The sequence below is a fragment of the Globicephala melas genome, chromosome 1, assembly GCF_963455315.2.
Source record: "Globicephala melas chromosome 1, mGloMel1.2, whole genome shotgun sequence".
NCBI lineage: Eukaryota > Metazoa > Chordata > Mammalia > Artiodactyla > Delphinidae > Globicephala > Globicephala melas.
Window position 1 is genome coordinate 97,534,857 of NC_083314.1, and position 20,029 is coordinate 97,554,885.

The 20,029-nt window shown below is 33.7% G+C and overlaps 1 protein-coding gene across 6 annotated transcripts in view; it reads left to right on the forward strand.

The window, feature by feature from the left end:
- The window catches only part of COL11A1 (collagen type XI alpha 1 chain), a 196,621-nt gene that overhangs the window by 116,321 nt on the left and 60,271 nt on the right, over positions 1-20,029 (forward strand). For all 6 annotated transcript variants that reach the window (XR_009564559.1, XR_009564560.1, XM_060301975.1 and 3 more), the window contains 6 exons: positions 896-949; positions 7,559-7,612; positions 12,063-12,116; positions 14,792-14,899; positions 15,293-15,382; positions 15,640-15,693. Coding sequence is in view for 4 of the 6 variants with exons in the window: in XM_060301975.1 (XP_060157958.1) it covers positions 896-949; positions 7,559-7,612; positions 12,063-12,116; positions 14,792-14,899; positions 15,293-15,382; positions 15,640-15,693 (414 nt within the window). In the remaining 2 variants the exon portion in view is untranslated. The remainder of the gene's footprint in view (positions 1-895; positions 950-7,558; positions 7,613-12,062; positions 12,117-14,791; positions 14,900-15,292; positions 15,383-15,639; positions 15,694-20,029) is intronic.

Below are 20,029 nucleotides of genomic sequence, written 5' to 3' on the forward strand. Positions count from 1 at the left end.
TTATTAACTTTATTTTTTATTTAAGTATAAATAAATCCTAACCTAATTGTATTACTTAAGAAATTTTATTTATATTATGTTCCATTTTATATATATTCCTTTTAGGAATATAATTATCATGTTCTGGTCATATAAAGGATTATCTTTCACCATCCTTTTGCTGCGACCAATGTAGTCCTTGTAATAGGGTCTACTTTATGCCTTTTAAAGATATGTAAATCTAAGTGTTGAATAATATAGTTAATTAAGCATCAAGTCAAGAGCAATATTATAAATGTATATTTGGATTTAATGTTAATGAGAATAATTATATAATAATGTTCTTTTCATCTTATCTACAAAAGAAGTTTATACATGAGTAAAATGATAGTGACATCCTCAGAAATAAATACGTTTTAAATATAGAGATTAGCTAAAGGTATCCTCTATGGTCTTTTTGAGATAGTCACTTATTTTTTTCTTTTAATTTTGTATGTCTGTAGAGTCAGAACATTTATAGAATCAATTTTAAAAATAATTTTTCTTTTGGGGGGCTGTGGACTTGAAATATCCTCCATTTATGGATGTGTGTACCCAGTGTTGAAAGTAGATTATCTACAGGGTTCCTGATACATCCATGTTCTACTCATTTTTAATATGAATTCTAAATATTTACAGTGTTCTTCAGCTAAGACCATTGATGTGATGTGCAGTTTTGAGTAGTGAATAGTGTGGAAGATCATCCATTTTGCTTTTAAATTACCATAGACTATCTTGTTGTAATGCAATAGTTCTGCCATTATGTTAAAGAAGCTGTATTTTATATTGTTCTTTATCTGTGGAAATAAACTGCAACGTATAAAGATGTACCTTATAAGATATATTCTTAAATTTCCCCACTGCTTTTTCTCTTCAGGGTCCTCAAGGACCTCAAGGTCCAGTTGGATTCCCTGGACCAAAAGGCCCTCCTGTAAGTGTCATGGTTTTTCTTTCTCTTTCTTCATTTGACAGTGTTTTCAAATTTTGAAAGTCATAGCTTTTATATTAAATAATATCTAGGTACAAATATGAGTAAAAATTCCTATAAAAACAAAATTGTGCTTAATAATGCCAGAGTATGTATTTTCAGCTTATGAAGTTTATCAAATGTTTCTGAATCTAATTTAAATATATCTTACTAAATATTCCTTCAAAGTATATCAAAACTAGAACAACATGAATATTATTCTCTCAACTACTCTTCTACTGCAATGGGTTTTTTTTTGGTTTTCTTTTGTTTTGTTTTTTTTGTGGTACGTGGGCCTCTCACTGTTGTGGCCTCTCCCGTTGCGGAGCACAGGCTTTGGACACGCAGGCTCAGCGGCCATGGCTCACAGGCCCAGCCGCTCCACGGCATGTGGGATCTTCCCGGACCGGGGCACGAACCCATGCCCCCTCCACTGGCAGGCATACCCTCAACCACTGCGCCACCAGGGAAGCCCTGCAATGAATATTATTGCCAGCATTAAAAATCATTACTGAATCTTAAATATTTGGTATATCAATTTCTTTTTTAGCTTCCATTATCCAATGTATCCTTCTTCAAATGTCACTTCCTAAACATCCTCCAACATTCTGACATTACTTATATCACATTAAGTTCTATTTATTTGTATTTACTATTTTTGCCTCTATAATGTATTTTTCTTAGAAAATGTAATGATAACCCTTCCTGAATCATTTCCTTTTTATAAAATTTGTTTAGAACCACAGTCTGTAGAATATCTTCATCAAATATTTTCACAAAGTTAATTGAAATCTTTTACTTTCACACAAATATTTGTGGGAATATAGGACATGCTCAGTGCTCAGCTGCTTTTTTCTCTCTTTTTTTTGGCAACCTATTCATTTATTTATGAGTTAGAATCAACTTACTGTCAGTCCATACCGTCTGCTATAACAGAAAAGCACAGACTGTGTAGTGTATAAACAGTAGAATCTATTTGTTAGAGTTCTGAAGGCTGGAAGTCCAAGATCCTCATCCCAGAATGGTGAGGTGAAGACCCTCTTTCAGGTAGCAGACTTTTCACTGTCTACTCTCTGGAGCCTCTTTTATAAGTCACTAGTTCCATTCATTAAGGTTCCATGAAGGTGGCATAAGCACTGCCCAAAAGTCCCATCTACTAATAACATCACCTTCGAGGGTTAGGATTTCAACATCTGAATTTCAAGGGGACACAGACTTTCAAACCATAGCACCCACCTGTCTAAGGAAATTGTTCTCACAGTGTGGTCCCTGGACCAGAAGATCAGCAGCACTTGCAATTTGTTAGAAATGCAACGTCTTGTCTCCACCTCACTCACCTAATCAGAACTCTAGGAGAGGGGCCCAGTCTGTGTCTTAACGAACTCTCTAGGTCGTTCTGATGCATGCTAATGTTTGTGAACCACTGTTCTAGTCCAGAGTAGACAATGCTATTCAAACTTTAATGTGCATGTAAATCACGTTGGTATTTTGTTAAAAATGTAGATTTTAATTCAGTAGGTCTGGGATGGGTCTTGAGACTTGACGTTACTGGCAAATGTCTAGATGATGCCAATGCCAGTGGTCAATGGGCCGTACTTTGAATAGCAAAGTTCAAAAAAGTTTTGGCTGAGAATAAGACCAACATAGTTTGAATATTATCTATGCTGTAGGAAACTAAGTATAGTTAAAATTTGCAGTCAGTGATTTGAGAACCAAATGTTTTCTCAATGTAATAATACCAATAACTAACTCCTAATGGCAGTTTTACTCACATCCTGGTTATTTTCACTTAGTGGCACATTGATATAGATTTTTGGCTGAATATTTTAAACTGATTTTTGAACTGAATCTTTTTTAAAAACTTTTATTGGAGAATAGTTGATTTACAATGTTGTGTTAGTTTCAGGTGTACAGCAAAGTGAATCAGTTATACATATACATATATCCAATCTTTTTTAGATTCTTTTCCCATATAGACCATTACTGAGTATTGAGTAGAGTTCCCTGTGCTATATAGTAAGTGCTCATTAGTTATCTATTTTATGTATAGTAGTGTGTATATGTCAATGCCACTCTTCCAGTTTAATCCTCCCTCCTCCTTCTCCCCTGGTAACCATAAGTTTGTTTTCTACATCTGTTGAACTGAATCTTTTTGGCAAAACCACAACAACATGCACCTTGTGAGAGGAAGTTATGTGAGGATTTTTATATATGCCAATATTTCAAAAATTGTACATCCCAATGTTCTTATTTCTAATAATTATATATAATATAAATAATTATAGTTAGTCAAATATAGTCCAGTAACAATCTTGCATAAATGAACGATTCAGAAAATTATAAATTAAGATGTTATAAATTTAAATAAATGTTACAAATGATTATATTTTTAAACATGTTGAAAATCATTTATAAGTAAATAAATATATTCTCCAATTTTTTAAAATTAATTAATTAATTAATTTTTTGCTGCATTTGGTCTTCGTTGCTGCGTGCAGGCTTTCTCTAGTTGTGGCCAGCGGGGGCTACTTTTCATTGCGGTGCACGGGCTTCTCATTGCGTTGGCTTCTCTTGTTGCAGAGCATGGGCAGTAGGTGTGAGGGCTTCAGTAGTTGTGGCTCACGGGCACTAGAGCGCAGGCTTGGTAATTGTGGCGCACGGGCTTAATTGCTCCACGGCATGTGGGATCTTCCCGGACCAGGATGGAACCCGTGTCCTCTGCATTGGCAGGCGGATTCTTAACCACTACGCCACCAGGGAACTCTTGTTCTCCAATATTTTTATATTGAGTTTGAATAACCCCCTCTTTCTCTGATTACTTTCAAATGTAATTTTAGCTCACATATTTGAAAAATGAATTATTTATTGTGAAATACTGACTTAAATGCTGAAACTCTCTTACTTTCTAAAATAATTTTAAACACTGTTTAAAATATTATTTTTATCACTAACAGTCTTGCTCTAGTACAGCAAACATATCAAGAAAACTTTTTATCTATATTATTGTGTTATGAAAGGATTAATACAAATAGCTAGTATTAAACAAAGGATAATATAGATACTGTCTGCATATAATATTGTTTGCTCACTATTTCAGTTTTGTTCCAAATGTAATATTAAGTCATGCAAAGTTGCACATACAGAGAAGTGAAAATACTGTTGCAAAAATGATTTTGCGCATAAGATTCTTTCATAAGTATTTTGAAGCCATGTGCATAGATCATTATTTAGCAACATAAAATCCAGTGATATGTGTAACTTCAACATTATCATACCATTTATATTTGTACAAATTGTTAAGAAGTTTCTCTCATGTAATATAATTTTATTGTCAATAAAGCCATTTTTTCCTCAAACTTTTTCAGTCCATTCTGTCACATATCTTTCAACAAGTTTTGAGCCATTGATCATGCATGCATTTTGTCTCTAAGGAGTATTAGAAATATAATAAATGCCTACATTTGAGAAACATGTAGTCTGCTTGGACAGACATGACACTGTTAAGGAACATTGCTTTCACTGCTAAACAAAATGAGTTTTATACTCTATTTCTCTGACAAATGCAACATTAGTGCGTGAAATAAGAGTACCTATCATTTCTCTGCTATGTAGTTGTATAACATATAGGAAAGAACTGTCTTCATTTCTTTGATATTTAGAAGGAGGGATTCAGGTAGAGAGATAGAACCAAGCTCCTCTTCCTTCAAATTAATTGATTCATTTTCATAGTAATCAGGAAATATATATATATATACACACACACACATACATATGTTAGATATATACATGAAAAATAAATGAAAAAAATATATATATTCACACAGACACATGTGGAGTATGGATTAAGCACTTAGAATGTTCATGTTTAGAGTCTGTTAATCTCATGCCAGTGTTAGCATATAGTTATCCCAATTAAAAAAATTAATTTAGGTGATTAGGATTTATAACATGACTACTATAAGATACATTCTATTTAGAGAAAAGTCAAAACTCAGTGCCAGTGTGAAGTGAAAAACATCTTAACATTTATAAGTGTCGTTTCATGGATTGCTTTGCTGTATATGCACCCTCCCCCCATTTAGATGAATTTCTTGTCACTACTCTTCACCAACAATATTAAAGGGGCAGTCTACTTTGATCAATAAAATTATTATATTTAAATTAATGCCATGAAATTATTTGGTAATTAATATACTTATTTTATTGGATAGTAGTGTGAGGCCATTAAAATTACTTAGGATTGGGCTTCCCTGGTGGTGCAGTGGTTGAGAGTCCGCCTGCCGATGCAGGGAACATGGGTTCGTGCCCCGGTCTGGGAAGATCGCACATGCCGCGGAGCAGCTGCGCCCGTGAGCCATGGCCAAAAAAAAAAAAAAAAATTACTTAGGATTAATCACTTAATATTAGGAATAAATACTTAAGAAAAATGATGATGGTATGAATTCTTTATATAGTCTATTTACACTGCTCCCATAGGATATCTAGGAAAGCCATTAAAAATCATGTTGCATTCATCCCATGTGACATTTTTTAGATGTAAGATCACTGTTTTAAAGAGTTACAATATTTTGCAATAAAAGTGTAATCTATACTTTTCACACCAGCAAATATAACAAGATATTTAACTTTCATATTTACAGATTTGCTAAAAAACATGTAAATGCCTTATACTGATTGCAAAACTTATCATTTGAGATACACTTTAGCGTGGTGGAAAAAAAAAAACCTGACTCATGTTTATTATCCTTTAGCTCTCGCCCTCTATAATTTTAGTTAAAACTTTTACTACTGCCCTCAATTAATGGCATATTTTTTCCCATATGTATCAAAATAGTGATAGAGCACAGGATTTGTTTTTATTTACTATTTTGAAATACTGAACCTAGATGAGGTCCACTAGCAATCAACTACTTATAGATGTGTCTCACCTCTAAACCGAGAACGATACACCTAATGCCTAATACATAGATATGTAATATATGTTTTTGAAAGAAGGGCTGGGTAGATGATATCCAAGAACATTTTGGGGACTTGGTTAAAAACATTCCAGCTTTGGTCCTTTGGGTGGATGGGAATAAAATCACTGAGATGATCCTGGAAAATATGAACAAATCACTGAGGAAGCTATGATCTTGTGAAATATCATAACAGGCTTTAATTAGAGCTGGTAATTTAACCAGTGTGTCAGTAAAGATGCAATCAGGAAGCAGAGCTGGTACTAGTCACTGTTGGGAAGGCTTTCCACTGAAACGTTATAACCAAGCTAGAAAAAGTCTTATTCCAGTGGGAAAAAAGCTATCTGTGAAAATGATCTTATTTTGAAATACCTTTTATCAAACTCAATTTACAAAGAATTGATATTTGAAAATAGCTTTATGTAAATAATGTATTTTTAAATAAATAAGTAGGTTTATTCAAATAATTAACATACTGTGAGAGGTATACCTGTTATCATTAAAAATGTTATTACAGTGATCATTTCTCTTCATTTATCCAGACATTCTCACCTAAGAATATCTCTGCCTATACTTATTATACATGTTTTGAAAATTGAACTTGGTGCTTAATGGTTTCTGAGTAGTATGAATAATCCATAATGCAGTCTAAAGAAGCAATCTATTTCTACTAAGTATCTAAAACATAAGAACCTCACAGAGTTGTTTACTAAGTACTTAGTTAATGGCTTCATTTATTTTTTCAGTCATGACAAAGACAGCATCCTTTACTGAAAGTGATAACATAGTAGATGTGCTCTCCAGTGTTTAATAAACGTTATGCTTCCAAGAGGGTATTTAAGAAAACCTGCTGGGAAAAATTTGCCCTGATGACTTCTAAAATTGAGTCTTGCACCTTGTTTCCTTTACTTGAAGCAACTGGGAAGTAAAATGCCATTGTTTATGTTTGTATTTCTTTCACATTCTTGTTAGTAAGAGCTCAGACCACCACTAGAGGACACTATCTATCTCTGGTATCCAAGTCTCAGTGCACAAGAAATTGTATTAGGAACACATCACCAAAAAGAGGGAAAAATATTCATTTGTCAAGTACTGAGGAGCTAACATTTTTACAAAAACAAAAATACAAACCAATATGAACATGCTTTTTGAAAAGAAAGATGCTAACGAAATTTAAATGTAAAATATTCAGATTACAGTTGTACAATTTTCTCCTGGTCTCATTTATAGCTATAGATATGCTAAAAAGATATATACAGGGGCTTCCCTGGTGGCGCAGTGGTTGGGAGTGTGCCTGACGATGCAGGGGACATGGGTTCGTGCCCCGGTCCAGGAAGATCCCACATGCCGCGGAGCGGCTGGGCCCGTGAGCCATGGCCACTGAGCCTGTGCGTCCGGAGCCTGTGCTCCGCAACGGGAGGGGCCACAACAGTGAGACGCCCGCGTACCGCAAAAAAAAAAAAAAAAAAAAAATACACATTCTACCGTATGTGAAGTCAATAGAACATCAAAATAAGATATCTAATGAAGATATAAGAAAATTGCCTAACATGTATTTAGATTATAAATAATTCAAGAAATATTTATGATGTTTGATATTTAATATTTGTGATTTCAGGGACCACCTGGAAAGGATGGCCTGCCAGGACACCCTGGGCAACGTGGAGAGACTGTAAGTGACCCAGTCTTCTGATTCAAATTTTCTATCTCAAGCAGTTCATCATTTCACAGAAAGATACTTTATTATTAACAAGTCAATTATCAGGTTAAGGACAATGGTGAAATTAATTCCATTTAATCTTTTAAAAATATATTTGCAATACATAAATAGACCTATGTTTGTATCTAAACATTTAAATAAATATACTTGAGGACATGGATGTTACTTGATTTTCCTTGTTTTCAATAACAACACTTCAGGGATAAGCTGATGGAAAAGACCTCATTGTCTTTTGGATACCTCCACAAGGTTGTCAGCCTTGACCCTTTCACATAAGTCTTTGTTACAGATATATTCCACCTTACCCTTTCACCTTTCCACTCTCTAAAGGAGACACATTACAATAAACTGCAGATAATATACTCTTCTATCCAGAATTAAGGGATGAAATATTTCCTGCTATTGGAACTGTAAGGCTGTAATTGGTCTAGAACTATGTCAAATGCATTCTCTCCTCTCAAGTAGGAAAATGGAAATGGAAAAAAATGTAACTTAAATGATGGGGAATATAACATTAAATACACTCTCTGAATAACTTATGTGTATAACAGAGGTAGACAACGGGGAAACTGGCAGCTCAACTGTGGTTTAAGAATCCTGGCGGTTTTGTTTATTTATTCTGCCACTGTTAACAAAACTTTGTATCTGACTGTTGCAGTGGGATGGTAGTCTAATAAGAAATCACCATGGATTAGCATGTTTCCTTGGAATCAATTCTTGGCTCCTAACATTGATTAATTTTATCCAGATTTCTTAAGGAAACCACAACACAGACTACCTTTGACTGTGTGGCTCAAAATTATCTTAGGGTATTCTGCCAGCATGAACACATATTTGGGGTTCAATAGAAATACTGGATAACAGATTTGAAAACATGATGATTTTCTACATAGGATAAACAATCTGGCAGCAGCAGCCAATTCCTGTTTTGCTCACGAAGTGACAATTCTTAGTGTAATGACTTTTTAGTTTTAGTCAGATTGTAAACTTCAAAGTCTTGGATTACCGAAGCAAAATCAAGAATGATTTTAGTGAGACCAAAGAGTAAAATTGTTTGGGTTTCCTATTGGGAAAGACATCTCCATGATGAGCAAGAAATAAACTCTCTAAAGGATAATCCACATTCAAATTTGCAAACGCATTCTCATTCAAATATTGCAGTCAATCATTTTTAACTAAGTCATGGTATAGCTTCTTGGGAATACCTCTCAAGTATTTCCAAAATGTCTTTTGAGGAAGAGGTACCTAGAGAATTATCATTATAAAATCCCTTTTGACTTTAATTTAATCAAGAGCTTCTGCTTCTATCCAAAGTAACCATATTATATATAACCTTTAAAGTTAAAGTGGAAAACTAGCATATTAACTAACGTTTCTAGGATGGATATTCTCATCTAGTAGTTTTTTGTAAACAACAACTAGAATTATGTCTGGAAAATTGTACTCCTGATTTCAAATCCACTTTAAGAACAGTAGTGAGTCACCCTATCACCAGGAACCTTTCTTTCTCACCTTGTTCTGTGTTGACTGTGATTCAAAAGATTATCTTGTCCAAGAGTCAGGATCTAGGGCATCTATATTTTGATATATCTGTTTCCTTTTTTTAAAGAAGAAAGTATTTTATTATATTTGAGATTTGTTCCCATTCAGAAATCCTTGAATTGAAGGTTCATTCTGACATCTTACAATTTAAAGCTTTTTAAGACCACTAGGAATAATTAGAGATAGTCTTTATTATACTGAAACAACCCACGTTTGTCTCAGAAACACAGTGCCAAATCATGCTTTGACTGTAGAGGTGATCAGAATAGGAGTTCCATTTTTATTACTCATGTCTCAAATTAACTTCTGTTTTTCGGGATTTTGAAAAACATAATTTAACTTATTATCCTAAAATTAAATGGCAAGGAAAGTCTTATTACATGACAGTATTAGAATAATCGCACTCCATTCTGATCTATAAAAGTTTTCTTGCACATAGTTCATCTGTAAGATCCTCAGTGTCAGATTTATAAGATACTTGCAAAACTCTGAATGTTTTGAATGAGCAGGCGTATGGTCAATGCTGTTTTCCAGCTCCTTCCAAATCTGTTTCTCACTCAGAGGTACTAGCACCCTCTTAGAACATATGAATACAAGTCTGGGTGGCAAATTTTTCACAGAATTTCCTCAGTTAAGCATTTATTTTTAATCAGTTAATTTTCATAATTAATTATTATTGTGATCAATTTCATCTGCTATTCTTGCTCTCACAGTTACTAAGGAAAAAACTTTATAAGACTAATTTTTTTAAAGTCCTGATTGCACTTACAGCTTTATGTCAAACTTTGTGATTAGAAATTGGGCAAAAGGTGATCCAGACAGAGGGAACAGATTATGCAACCATGTGGTGCATGGTTGTTTAGGGAAAGTTGAGATTGTGTAGACTTGGTAATGGATATTTCATGACATATGCTTAGCAATGAGTTGAATAGATTTGCTTTTGTGGCATGATAACAAGTGGACAGGTGAGTGAACCTGACTTGAAAAACTGTAGTGGTCAAGGAAAGTGGCGAGTATAGTTCAAATAAGACAGGTCTGTCTACTCAACAAGAGAGAAGAAGCTGTATTTGCGAGTTTCTGAGATGACATGGTAAGATTAAATGACTGAGCTTGAGGACCTGAGGAAAGTCTGGGATCTGAAGTCACTTTGTTAATAAAGGGAGAGAACAGAGGTGGAAAATCAAAGGAGAGGATTCATTTAGTGAGAACAATTTTGAGAATGTTAAGCTGAGGAAAAAACATAAGAAGGCATTGATAACAATTGTGATCATGGAAGTTATTGAGATCATCTAAGGAGTAGCTAGGATGTGGGACTACATGCTGTAAACAAATGATAAGAGTAACAGCACTAAGAGCTGTTAGCTCTCAGTGAAAAAGAAAAAAAAAATTATGTATATATATGCTTACATATGTGGGTACAAATTTCCACACCATTAAGTTCCTGAAAAGTTAAAATTAAGCAGTCAAGCTAAGTAAATGCTATAATATATTTCCCTTGAATTGATTCACTTTGCTGTTGTTATTGATAACTCAAGTGGAAACCTGATGGTCTTAAGAATTAATGTATTTTTTTAACAGATCTTTATTGGAGTATAATTGATTCACAATACTGTGTTAGTTTCTGCTGTACACCAAAGTAAATCAGCCATATGCATACATATGTCTCCACATCCCCTCCCTCTTGAGCCTCCCTATCCCACCTCTCTAGGTCATCGCAAAACACCGAGCTGATCTTCCTGTGCTATGCTGCTGCTTCCCGCATGTCGATGCTACTCTCACTTCGCCCCAGCTTCTCCCCTCACCCCGTGTCCTCAAGTTCAAAAAAAAAAGAATTAATGTACTTTAAAAATAGGAGAAATTTGTTTTCTTTCCCCATGGCATCAATTAAAATAATTACAGATTCTTTTCCTGCTTTTAAGTTTTGTTTTTATAAATAATGTAATCACAATTATCTGGAAGTTCATGATACAAGTGTGGGGCTAGTTTCTGCTCTTTGCTTTCTAACTTTCTTATTTCCAATCTGATGTTATAATGAATAAAACTTTTGCAAATACTATTTGCTTTAATTCAATTCTTTGGCAGGTTTGTCAGTATTTTGAATCTTTATCCAACTGTTAAGTGTCAATTAACTCACATGAGAAGGAAATTTGCTAATCATAATACAGTCATGCAGAATGAATAACCCAGGAGTCTAGAGAAATATAGACACCAGAATATATGCCCAAAGGCCTTGTTTAGTGAGTACATGCACTCACATCTACTGGATTTTATTCTAATGACTGCATTATATGCAAGGTACATTTGTAAGTATATTCTTTTGGGTTTTAAGAAAGAACACTGATAAAATGTTGAAATAATGACAAAGCATGCAAAGCTTTCTTTTTATAAATTTATTTTTATATCTTGTTTATTTTATGAGATTGTTGGAATGCAGGAAAGAGAAATGCATGAATATCACAGACTGTAGATTTATCTCTGTATAAAGAACCAGTGGACTGTTTCAAAGAATGTCTAAATCCTCGTTTATTTCATCTGTAAACGTTTCTCGATTAAAATTTCTATGTTTTCTGACTCAGTGAAAGAGGGCTAAGAACACATTTTTGCTCCAGCTTCATCCCATTTTCTTGTTTTCTTTTTTAAGCTTATTGAAAGTAATCATAGGACTACAGTGTACAATAGTGAAGATGTTAAGTTTTCAATATAAAAAGAACTGGAATGTAATAATTCATAGGCATTTAAAAATAAGTATTTTTATCCAAAAGATGACTTTCTTTTAATGTGAATTATTCAACTGTCTCAGAGAATTTTAATTTATGCTTTGTGTCCTGGATAGCTTTTATAGATTTTTTTTTTACCTTAGGGGTTTCAAGGCAAGACCGGCCCTCCTGGGCCAGGGGGTGTTGTTGGACCACAGGTACGTTCCATTTACTTTATTTTCCTAACAAGATTTATTTTCTTGTTTATATTTTCACCTTTGCTAAGTTGTGTAAAATTTGCTCATTTTATTGTGAAAAGTTTTTAATTGAAATTTATGTATTTTTATATTTTGGATGGCATTTAAATATATAATTTGCCTGCATCAAATGAACTTCAGCAAACCATCAGTTAGCTAAAGCGATTTTTCAATTGCCTGAATGAATAAAAGAAAAGAATAAAATAAATGACATTAAGTCAGAAAGTTCACAATGAAGGTGACACGAAAGCCTGATCATGGCATCATCTGCGAAAAACATCACATAATTTTTAAATAGATTGGCCATAATCTTTTTTGGGGATTTCAAATTATAAAATGACTTTAGTTTTCTAAGTATAAATTAGATTTAGAGGTATAATATATTAGAAATATAAAGCTTCTAACACAATTCTTCTAAAATGTTAATATTTGCATTATATTACATGTTTCTTAAAATTTCTGTCTTCATAACAATGATTTCCATCAATGATAAAATATTAGTGTGTAATCTTTGAGTATATAGAAATAATGGCAAAGACAAGTAGCTTTTTCAAGGGAGGTGGCAGAAAGAATCTCAAAACTTGATGCAGTATCCTGAATTATAGTATTAACTACTTATAGAAAATAATTCACAGGGATAGAAAACAATGTTTTTATTGTGGCGTAGCCTATTGAATGGACACGACACATCTAGTTTACTCAGCTGGAATTTTATCCCTGCTAATAACAAATTATAGCAAAAGAGCAGTTGATTGAGTGTTTTAATTATTTAATTGCTTTAAGGAGTCTTTCCTCAGCCTACAATTAGCTCTTAATACTTTGTAACTCAATCACACACCACACACACAGAGAGAAAGGAAAACTGTGTCTTCTTTCTAGGAATATGTGTGATAGAAACAAAAACGAAGAGTTCTTGGATTGGTTGATCCCTTTTATTTCAGAGATCACTTTGAGCCAAGGGAATTTCTGTTTGCTACTTTATAAAGAAGAAAACAGTGTGCATGATGCTCTTTTTGCAGATTTCTGTGTGTGTGCTGAGCCTTCCTTTTAACTGCTTATCAGTTTTAATTTTTAAAAAACCCTCTAAATAATTGTTTTCTTCTTTATTCCAAACAACTTCACAGCAATTTTCTGTGGAAAAATCTAACTGAAAGAATCATTCCTATTATGTTATTTATCTCTGAACAGAAATAGAATTAGGGCCCCAACTAGAATGTGAACATCTTGGGGCTTAACTGAACATTTCAGGTCCTCACGATTTTGAAAAGTCATCTCTGCCTAATGCAGACATCCAGTTTCTGAGCCCCGTGTTCTTTTTTGTCTCCCTACTTTAAGGCATAAAAATAACACGTGTGTTATTGAATATGCATCTTCATTGGATTATTTTTCTTTATTGGTCCTTTTAAGAAAGAAAATTCTATAGCCTATTTCAAATGTAACCGTATTTTCATGTTAGGACAAAGGAAGTGATTTAATAGGAGCAATATTGATTGCAATACTTGATACTCCTTTTTTTGTGCGGTCATGTGAATCACCACTCATTTTTGTCTCAGTGGTGATAGCCATTAAATTAGGATCAGTTCTACATTCCTTACTATTGAAATTCTGATCAGATGTTTAAGGAAACATTCCTATGGGAAGAAATGTTTATGCATTAATGATAAGTTTGGGACCTTCAGCAATACATAATTAAAGGAATTTAAACCTAGAAATGTACACTCAAATTCGGGATAGATGTGTTTTTATCCAAGACCAAAAAGTAAGAATCTGTTGCATTTTTAGAAAAATAACAGAGAATGATATTCCATAAGCAACTTCAGTAACACATTCCACTGTTTAACAATCTTAGCATCTGGAAACTTTCCCTTTATATATGTTTAAACTTAAATCCTTCATTTTGTTTTTCTCTAAGTGGAGATAGAGAGCAACTGGTCACCATTCTCTATTTACACTTGAAATAGCACCACGAACCAGCACCACTCAGGGGACACATAAGTGACCTGACATTTTTCACTTTGGCATTTGCAGCAGTTTAAGGCAGTGGGCTATTTGTTATAGTCTTTGGCCGAAAGGAACTGCCAACCCAAACTCATGATCTTCAGGGTCCCCCTGCCACATTGTCTAGACTTTGTCAAATGAACGTAGATTAACAATTGGAAGGTCTCCAATCATGGAAATTCCAAGGAGGACCACTTTGGTTGTTTGGGTTCCAGGGGACCTGAGCTTATTATCAAGCAGTGATTAATTGAGTAGTGGTACCAGTGCCTCTTTTGCTCCTAAACTCATTTGACACCTAATATAAAAAGAGGGGAGGGTATGAAATTATAGTGAAAAAACAGTTTTTAACAATACTTGGCCTCACTCTGAAACAATCTGGTATTAAATAAAGAAAACAGCTCTTTGAATTTATCTATATATTTCCCTATACACTCAGATTTTAATAAAGATTACACATAATCTTTCAGACTTCTACCAGGTAATTTACTTTCACTGCTTTATATGCAGTTTTGTAGGACATCATGAAAATAATTGAAAATGATAAAACTTTGTGAAAGGGAGTGATATTTGTTTTGGGTTTGTGTTATCTTTGCCAAAAATAAAAGAGCAATCTAATGAAGTTTATTTATCCAATTTAGGGACCAACTGGTGAGACTGGTCCCATAGGTGAACGTGGACATCCTGGTCCTCCTGGCCCTCCTGGAGAGCAAGGTCTTCCCGGTGCTGCAGGAAAAGAAGGTGCAAAGGTACACCATGCTCAAGGAATTTTCTTGGCTGAAAATATTCATTTACTTTTTACTGTAGCTTCTCATTACTTGTCCATAGATTCTCTAAATGCTGGTGTAGTATTTAAATGAATGTCAGAAAGATATGTCAGTAAAATATTCAGTTTATTGTATCTCAAGGCATGACTGGACAATATACAAGAACAGTTAGTTCTATTGACCATAAAACCATCCATTTATATACACTCAACTGTGAATAGTAGCTCATTTTAATGTATATGACATTCCACACAATACTCTCATCATTAAACGGTATTCAGGCTTTACTCACAGTAGTTTAGAGGTAATTACAATTTTGTTTCTGGAAACATGTAGAGTTTACTCTCTATGATGGATGTTTATTATGTTCTTTAGGGTGACCCAGGTCCTCAAGGTGTCTCAGGGAAAGATGGACCAGCAGGACTACGTGGTTTCCCAGGTGAAAGAGGACTTTCTGGAGCTCAGGTATAATTAACATATTAATGAAATATGTGAATAAAATTGCTTATTAGACGCATTTTTTTAGGTCTCAACTAAATAAAGATTCATGAGTAATTAAAGGGAAATATGTAAGCATATGCATTGGTTGTCATAATACATATAGCAATATACATTAGTGTCTGGAAACACTTCCTAATATTCTCATTTTGTCAATCATACATCTCCTCCTATTTATATTCAATTCACATCAATTCATTATCTTTGCTTTTCACTTTTCCCAGGGTGCACCTGGACTGAAAGGAGGAGAAGGTCCCCAGGGCCCACCAGGTCCAGTTGTAAGTATGATTATAATAAATAGCCATGCTATCCATGATTGCAAATTACAGCTCTTCTTTCATTACTCTCATGCTGTGATCCCACAGTGTGTGGAAGAGAAAATAAACACTTGTCAATCAAATCAGTCAGTCAATGCCTGGTTTCTACCAGTTGCATGCTCTAATGAGTGCAGAAACAAAAGAGTTTAGATGATTGAAAATATTTATTTTACCACTGCTGTCAGGAGGTAAAAGGAGCTATCTTGCTTCTTACAATACCTGAGGAAATAAATCATAATTTGTCTGATTCTGAGTACTTGATGAGACTTGAATTTTATCAATGCTCATTTAAAAAATCCCATAAGTGTGAAAGGCATATATCCATTTTGTATATTATCTAGATTGCTTTATTTAGTCAATGTAACCTTATGAAATAATTGGCGAATGAGTAAATATCAGATTTTTATTTACTTGAGATACATATAACCCCCCAGAAAGCATTAGAATGCAGCCTTAATTTTTTTCCATTAATTTACCTTCATTCTTAGCTGTACCGTGTGAAGTTACCAATAAGAGCCAAACTACCAATTTTAGCGGTTTCTTCTCATTCTCCATTTTATTTCTCCAATCTAAAAAGCTGAAAGTTACCTTAACTTGCATCTCAACTTCTTTATATAACATATTGAAGTCATACTAGTTCCACCTCCAAAGTATTCCTTTAATTTGTCCCCTTTTCTTCATTCCCACTACCACCACATTTGTTCAGACTCTTTCCTTTCCCTCTTTGCTTAATAGTGTCTTATCTCCTTGACTCTCTTTCTTACCCTCTTCTGTTAGTTTTGCCCACTGATTGTAGAATTATAGCTTAATACACAACCTTAACTCTTCCATTGCTTTGCTTATACATATCTCATGGTTCCACGCTGTCTTTGGAAACCAAACTCCTTATAAGTTTCTTCAAAATTTGATCCCAATCACTATAGTCTATTTTATTTTTCTCAAGGCCTACATTCTAATTCTACCCAATTTAATGCACTGAATTTCTTGCTTATCATACTACCACAATCTTTATACTTTGCAGAGAATATAGTTTATACTATTCTTCTTCCAGGAAACCCCATTTTTCCTTTCTCTATTTGAAAAAAATCCTACTCATCCGTAGAGATCAAGCTTAAATGTTAAAATCTCTATAAGGTCATCTTTGGACAATTTGCTTCCATTTCATATATTAGTGAAATTTCTCTGCTCTTTGTGCTCTTTGTTATGATTCGCATTTTAGAAATTGCATTGGAATATATTTGGTTGTCTGTCTCTTTCATTAGACTGTGAGTTCCTTATGTTACTTTGGTTATATTCACAGTACAGTGCTGTCAATATAATCATTCCATATTTACCTATTTAAATTTATCATACATCCTGATACTGGAGTAAAGTGTATATAGCATAAATAATACTGAGAACACAGCAATATAATCTTTGGCAGATTGATTAACATTATATTTAATCTGTAGATCATACAAATGTCATTACAATGATTATGGTCGGTATGGATATCTGATAAGGATTTTTTAAAAAGAAAAGTAAGACTTTTCAATAACTATATTTGATATTCATAAAATTATATAGAACATTTTAAGATATCCAGATAAGTTAGTGGTGGTAGCATGAGTAGGAAAAAATAGTTGAATAAGACAGAAGTGCTTATTTGAGCATAGATAGAATCTTCAAAATTTTCAGTGCAATGCAATCTATTTATCCAGAACTTCAGGTTCTAAAGTGAATTTTATTTTGGAATATGGATGCATTTTTTGAGATCAATAGTTATTGCATCTGTGAAACCTGAATCATGAGCACAACATTTAAATTGTTGAAAGTAATTTTTTAGGACCCAAGCAAACAATGTTATCTGAGGTCTTTGGACAGTTGAAATCAATATATTTGTAGGGTACATAATATGCCCAGGAGATAGAGATATACTTTAATAGAATATTACTCAACAATTATCCGGTTACATGTGAAAGAACATAGTAAATATGATCAAAAAGATCTAATATTTATTCATTTAGCATCAAGAACCGCTTATTTGGCAATTACTACTTACTTCCCTGTATACAATTAAGCTCCACAGAAGACATACCTCTAAAAGACTTAAAATAAGGGAAACAATTTTGAAAAGAAACACACCAAAGACCAAATAGCACTATAAGACAGTCAGTGATTAAATGCCTAATGATATACAGACAACAATTATTAATTACTCAAGGGCAGGGGAAGAGAAGAGAAATCAGTAAAAGGGTCATGCAGGAGGTGGCCCTTGAACTTGGCTTCAAAGAGTATAGAGGATTACAAAATCATTAAGATCTAGAGAATGATACTAAGAAAGGGATACGGTGTTTAGGGAACATCTGGTCTTACCAAAGTGTGACACCTTGGGAGAGGGACTAAAGTGTGATGAATTCTTGCTAGGACCCAGGTACTCTGCTATGTATTTACATAATATAATGCTAAAGCAGAAATATAATGTGCCATATGATTATTGAAGCTCTAAAATGCCACGTTGAAGTAATTTGAAGATTTGAAGTTTTTGGAGTAAATGGAGTAAAAAAAATTAAAGTTTTTTGGAGCAAACAAATTTAATAAAGTTTTAGGGAAAAAGTTATCATTAGTGTGTAATACATAGCAGAGATGGGAGAGACTCATTGAACATAAAAGTTCAGTGATCAATGTCATAATATGAGTGAGCCAATGATAGTACAGTGGGAAGTCAAAGGCCAGTGCAGATGGAACAAACACTAGGAAGGCAGGATAGTAGGATTTATTACTAAGATTGGATATGGGCAGTGAGGAAAGATGAAAACTGAATGATGACTTCAAGCTTGTGTCCTTGGGGGAATGATAATTTAGTGATGCCTGGTCAGTTTTACCTGGTCAGAAACGATGACAAACACAAAACACTCTCACACGAAAGCTCAAAGCCTCTTAGTAGTCTCAAAAGATTTTAAAATGCTTTTATACTTTGCTGATAGAAATGCTCCACAGATGCTGACTGTGAGTTTATTTATTTGGAATTAGAATCTATTCTTACAATAAATTAACATACACAATTCAATAGGCATCAACCAATTAAAATTCTTCCTCAAAGTTGTTGGAAAAGGAACCACTAAAAAGAAAGAGATCATCCACATTTATTAGTTCTTTATGCTATTACTCTAATTGCTGTAAAATATAACAGAGTTTCATGATGATGACTCCCACTTCATAACAAGTGCTAAACAAGCCTCAGTTTACTCCAGTTAAAGCAATTACATGCATGTGAAATTTGATTTTGAAATTTTTTAATTCCAAATTACCACGATTAAAACAAAAGTTGTTGATTTTCTAGATGTAAACTATAATTTATTCAGAAAATTTGTTCATGTTAATTCTCATTTTTTGAGGTTAAAGACTTAGGGGGATTATCTTGCAACTGAGAGTATAAACAAAGAATAAGAAGTGCTGACTTCTTTGGCAAGAAAGATAACATGTTCCATTTTGCAATGTTGATCAAAGATGTGACATCGAAATATCAGAGGAAAATATCTGGTCAGTTGGTGAGAGACAATGAAATTGTAATGCATAAGGATAAAGGTGTAAGAGTATCCTGTAGAACTCCTGAGTCTGTATCAATCTCATATTAAATTTACCTTAGGGATATTGACCAAGTATTGGTAAGTGCAGGACTAAAATTCACAGGAACAGAGAGAGATAGAGATTCAGCACATATGCATACTAAGGAAAAAATATCAAAGTGATGAGTTCTCTAAGGAAAAAATGTAAAGAAAGATGTGGATGGTAAAGGAAGTAGAAAAGGGAAAGGAAATTATTAAGAGTATTTATTCTTTCAACTCATGCTAAGAACTTTATAATTGTTATCTTATTTGATTCTTGCAACCTGGCCCAGTAGATATTATCTTTCCATTTTTAAAGGCAAGGGATCTGAGACTTAGAGAAGGTAAACAACTTGCCCAAGTTCATAGTCCTTTGAAAACGAAACACCACAGCACATTACATAGACCCATTTCCAGACATGTGTATCTCTTACTCTGTAAACATTGGCCTAACATTCTCTCTCTCTCCCTCTCTCTCTGTCTCTCTCAGTTGCAGTTTTCCAAGTCCTCTTCATCCTTCTCTATTTTGGTGAAAAATTTGTCAAAAGGAAAAGAGTTAGAGAAGCTAATATTACAGCTAACTAGGCTTTAATATTCCTATATGTGCTCTTTATAATCATTCTTAACTTGAATGAATCAAAGACTAAACTGCTTAAACGGATGTACAAGTTGGATCCTTAATGACCATAAATATTTTCCAGTATACTATT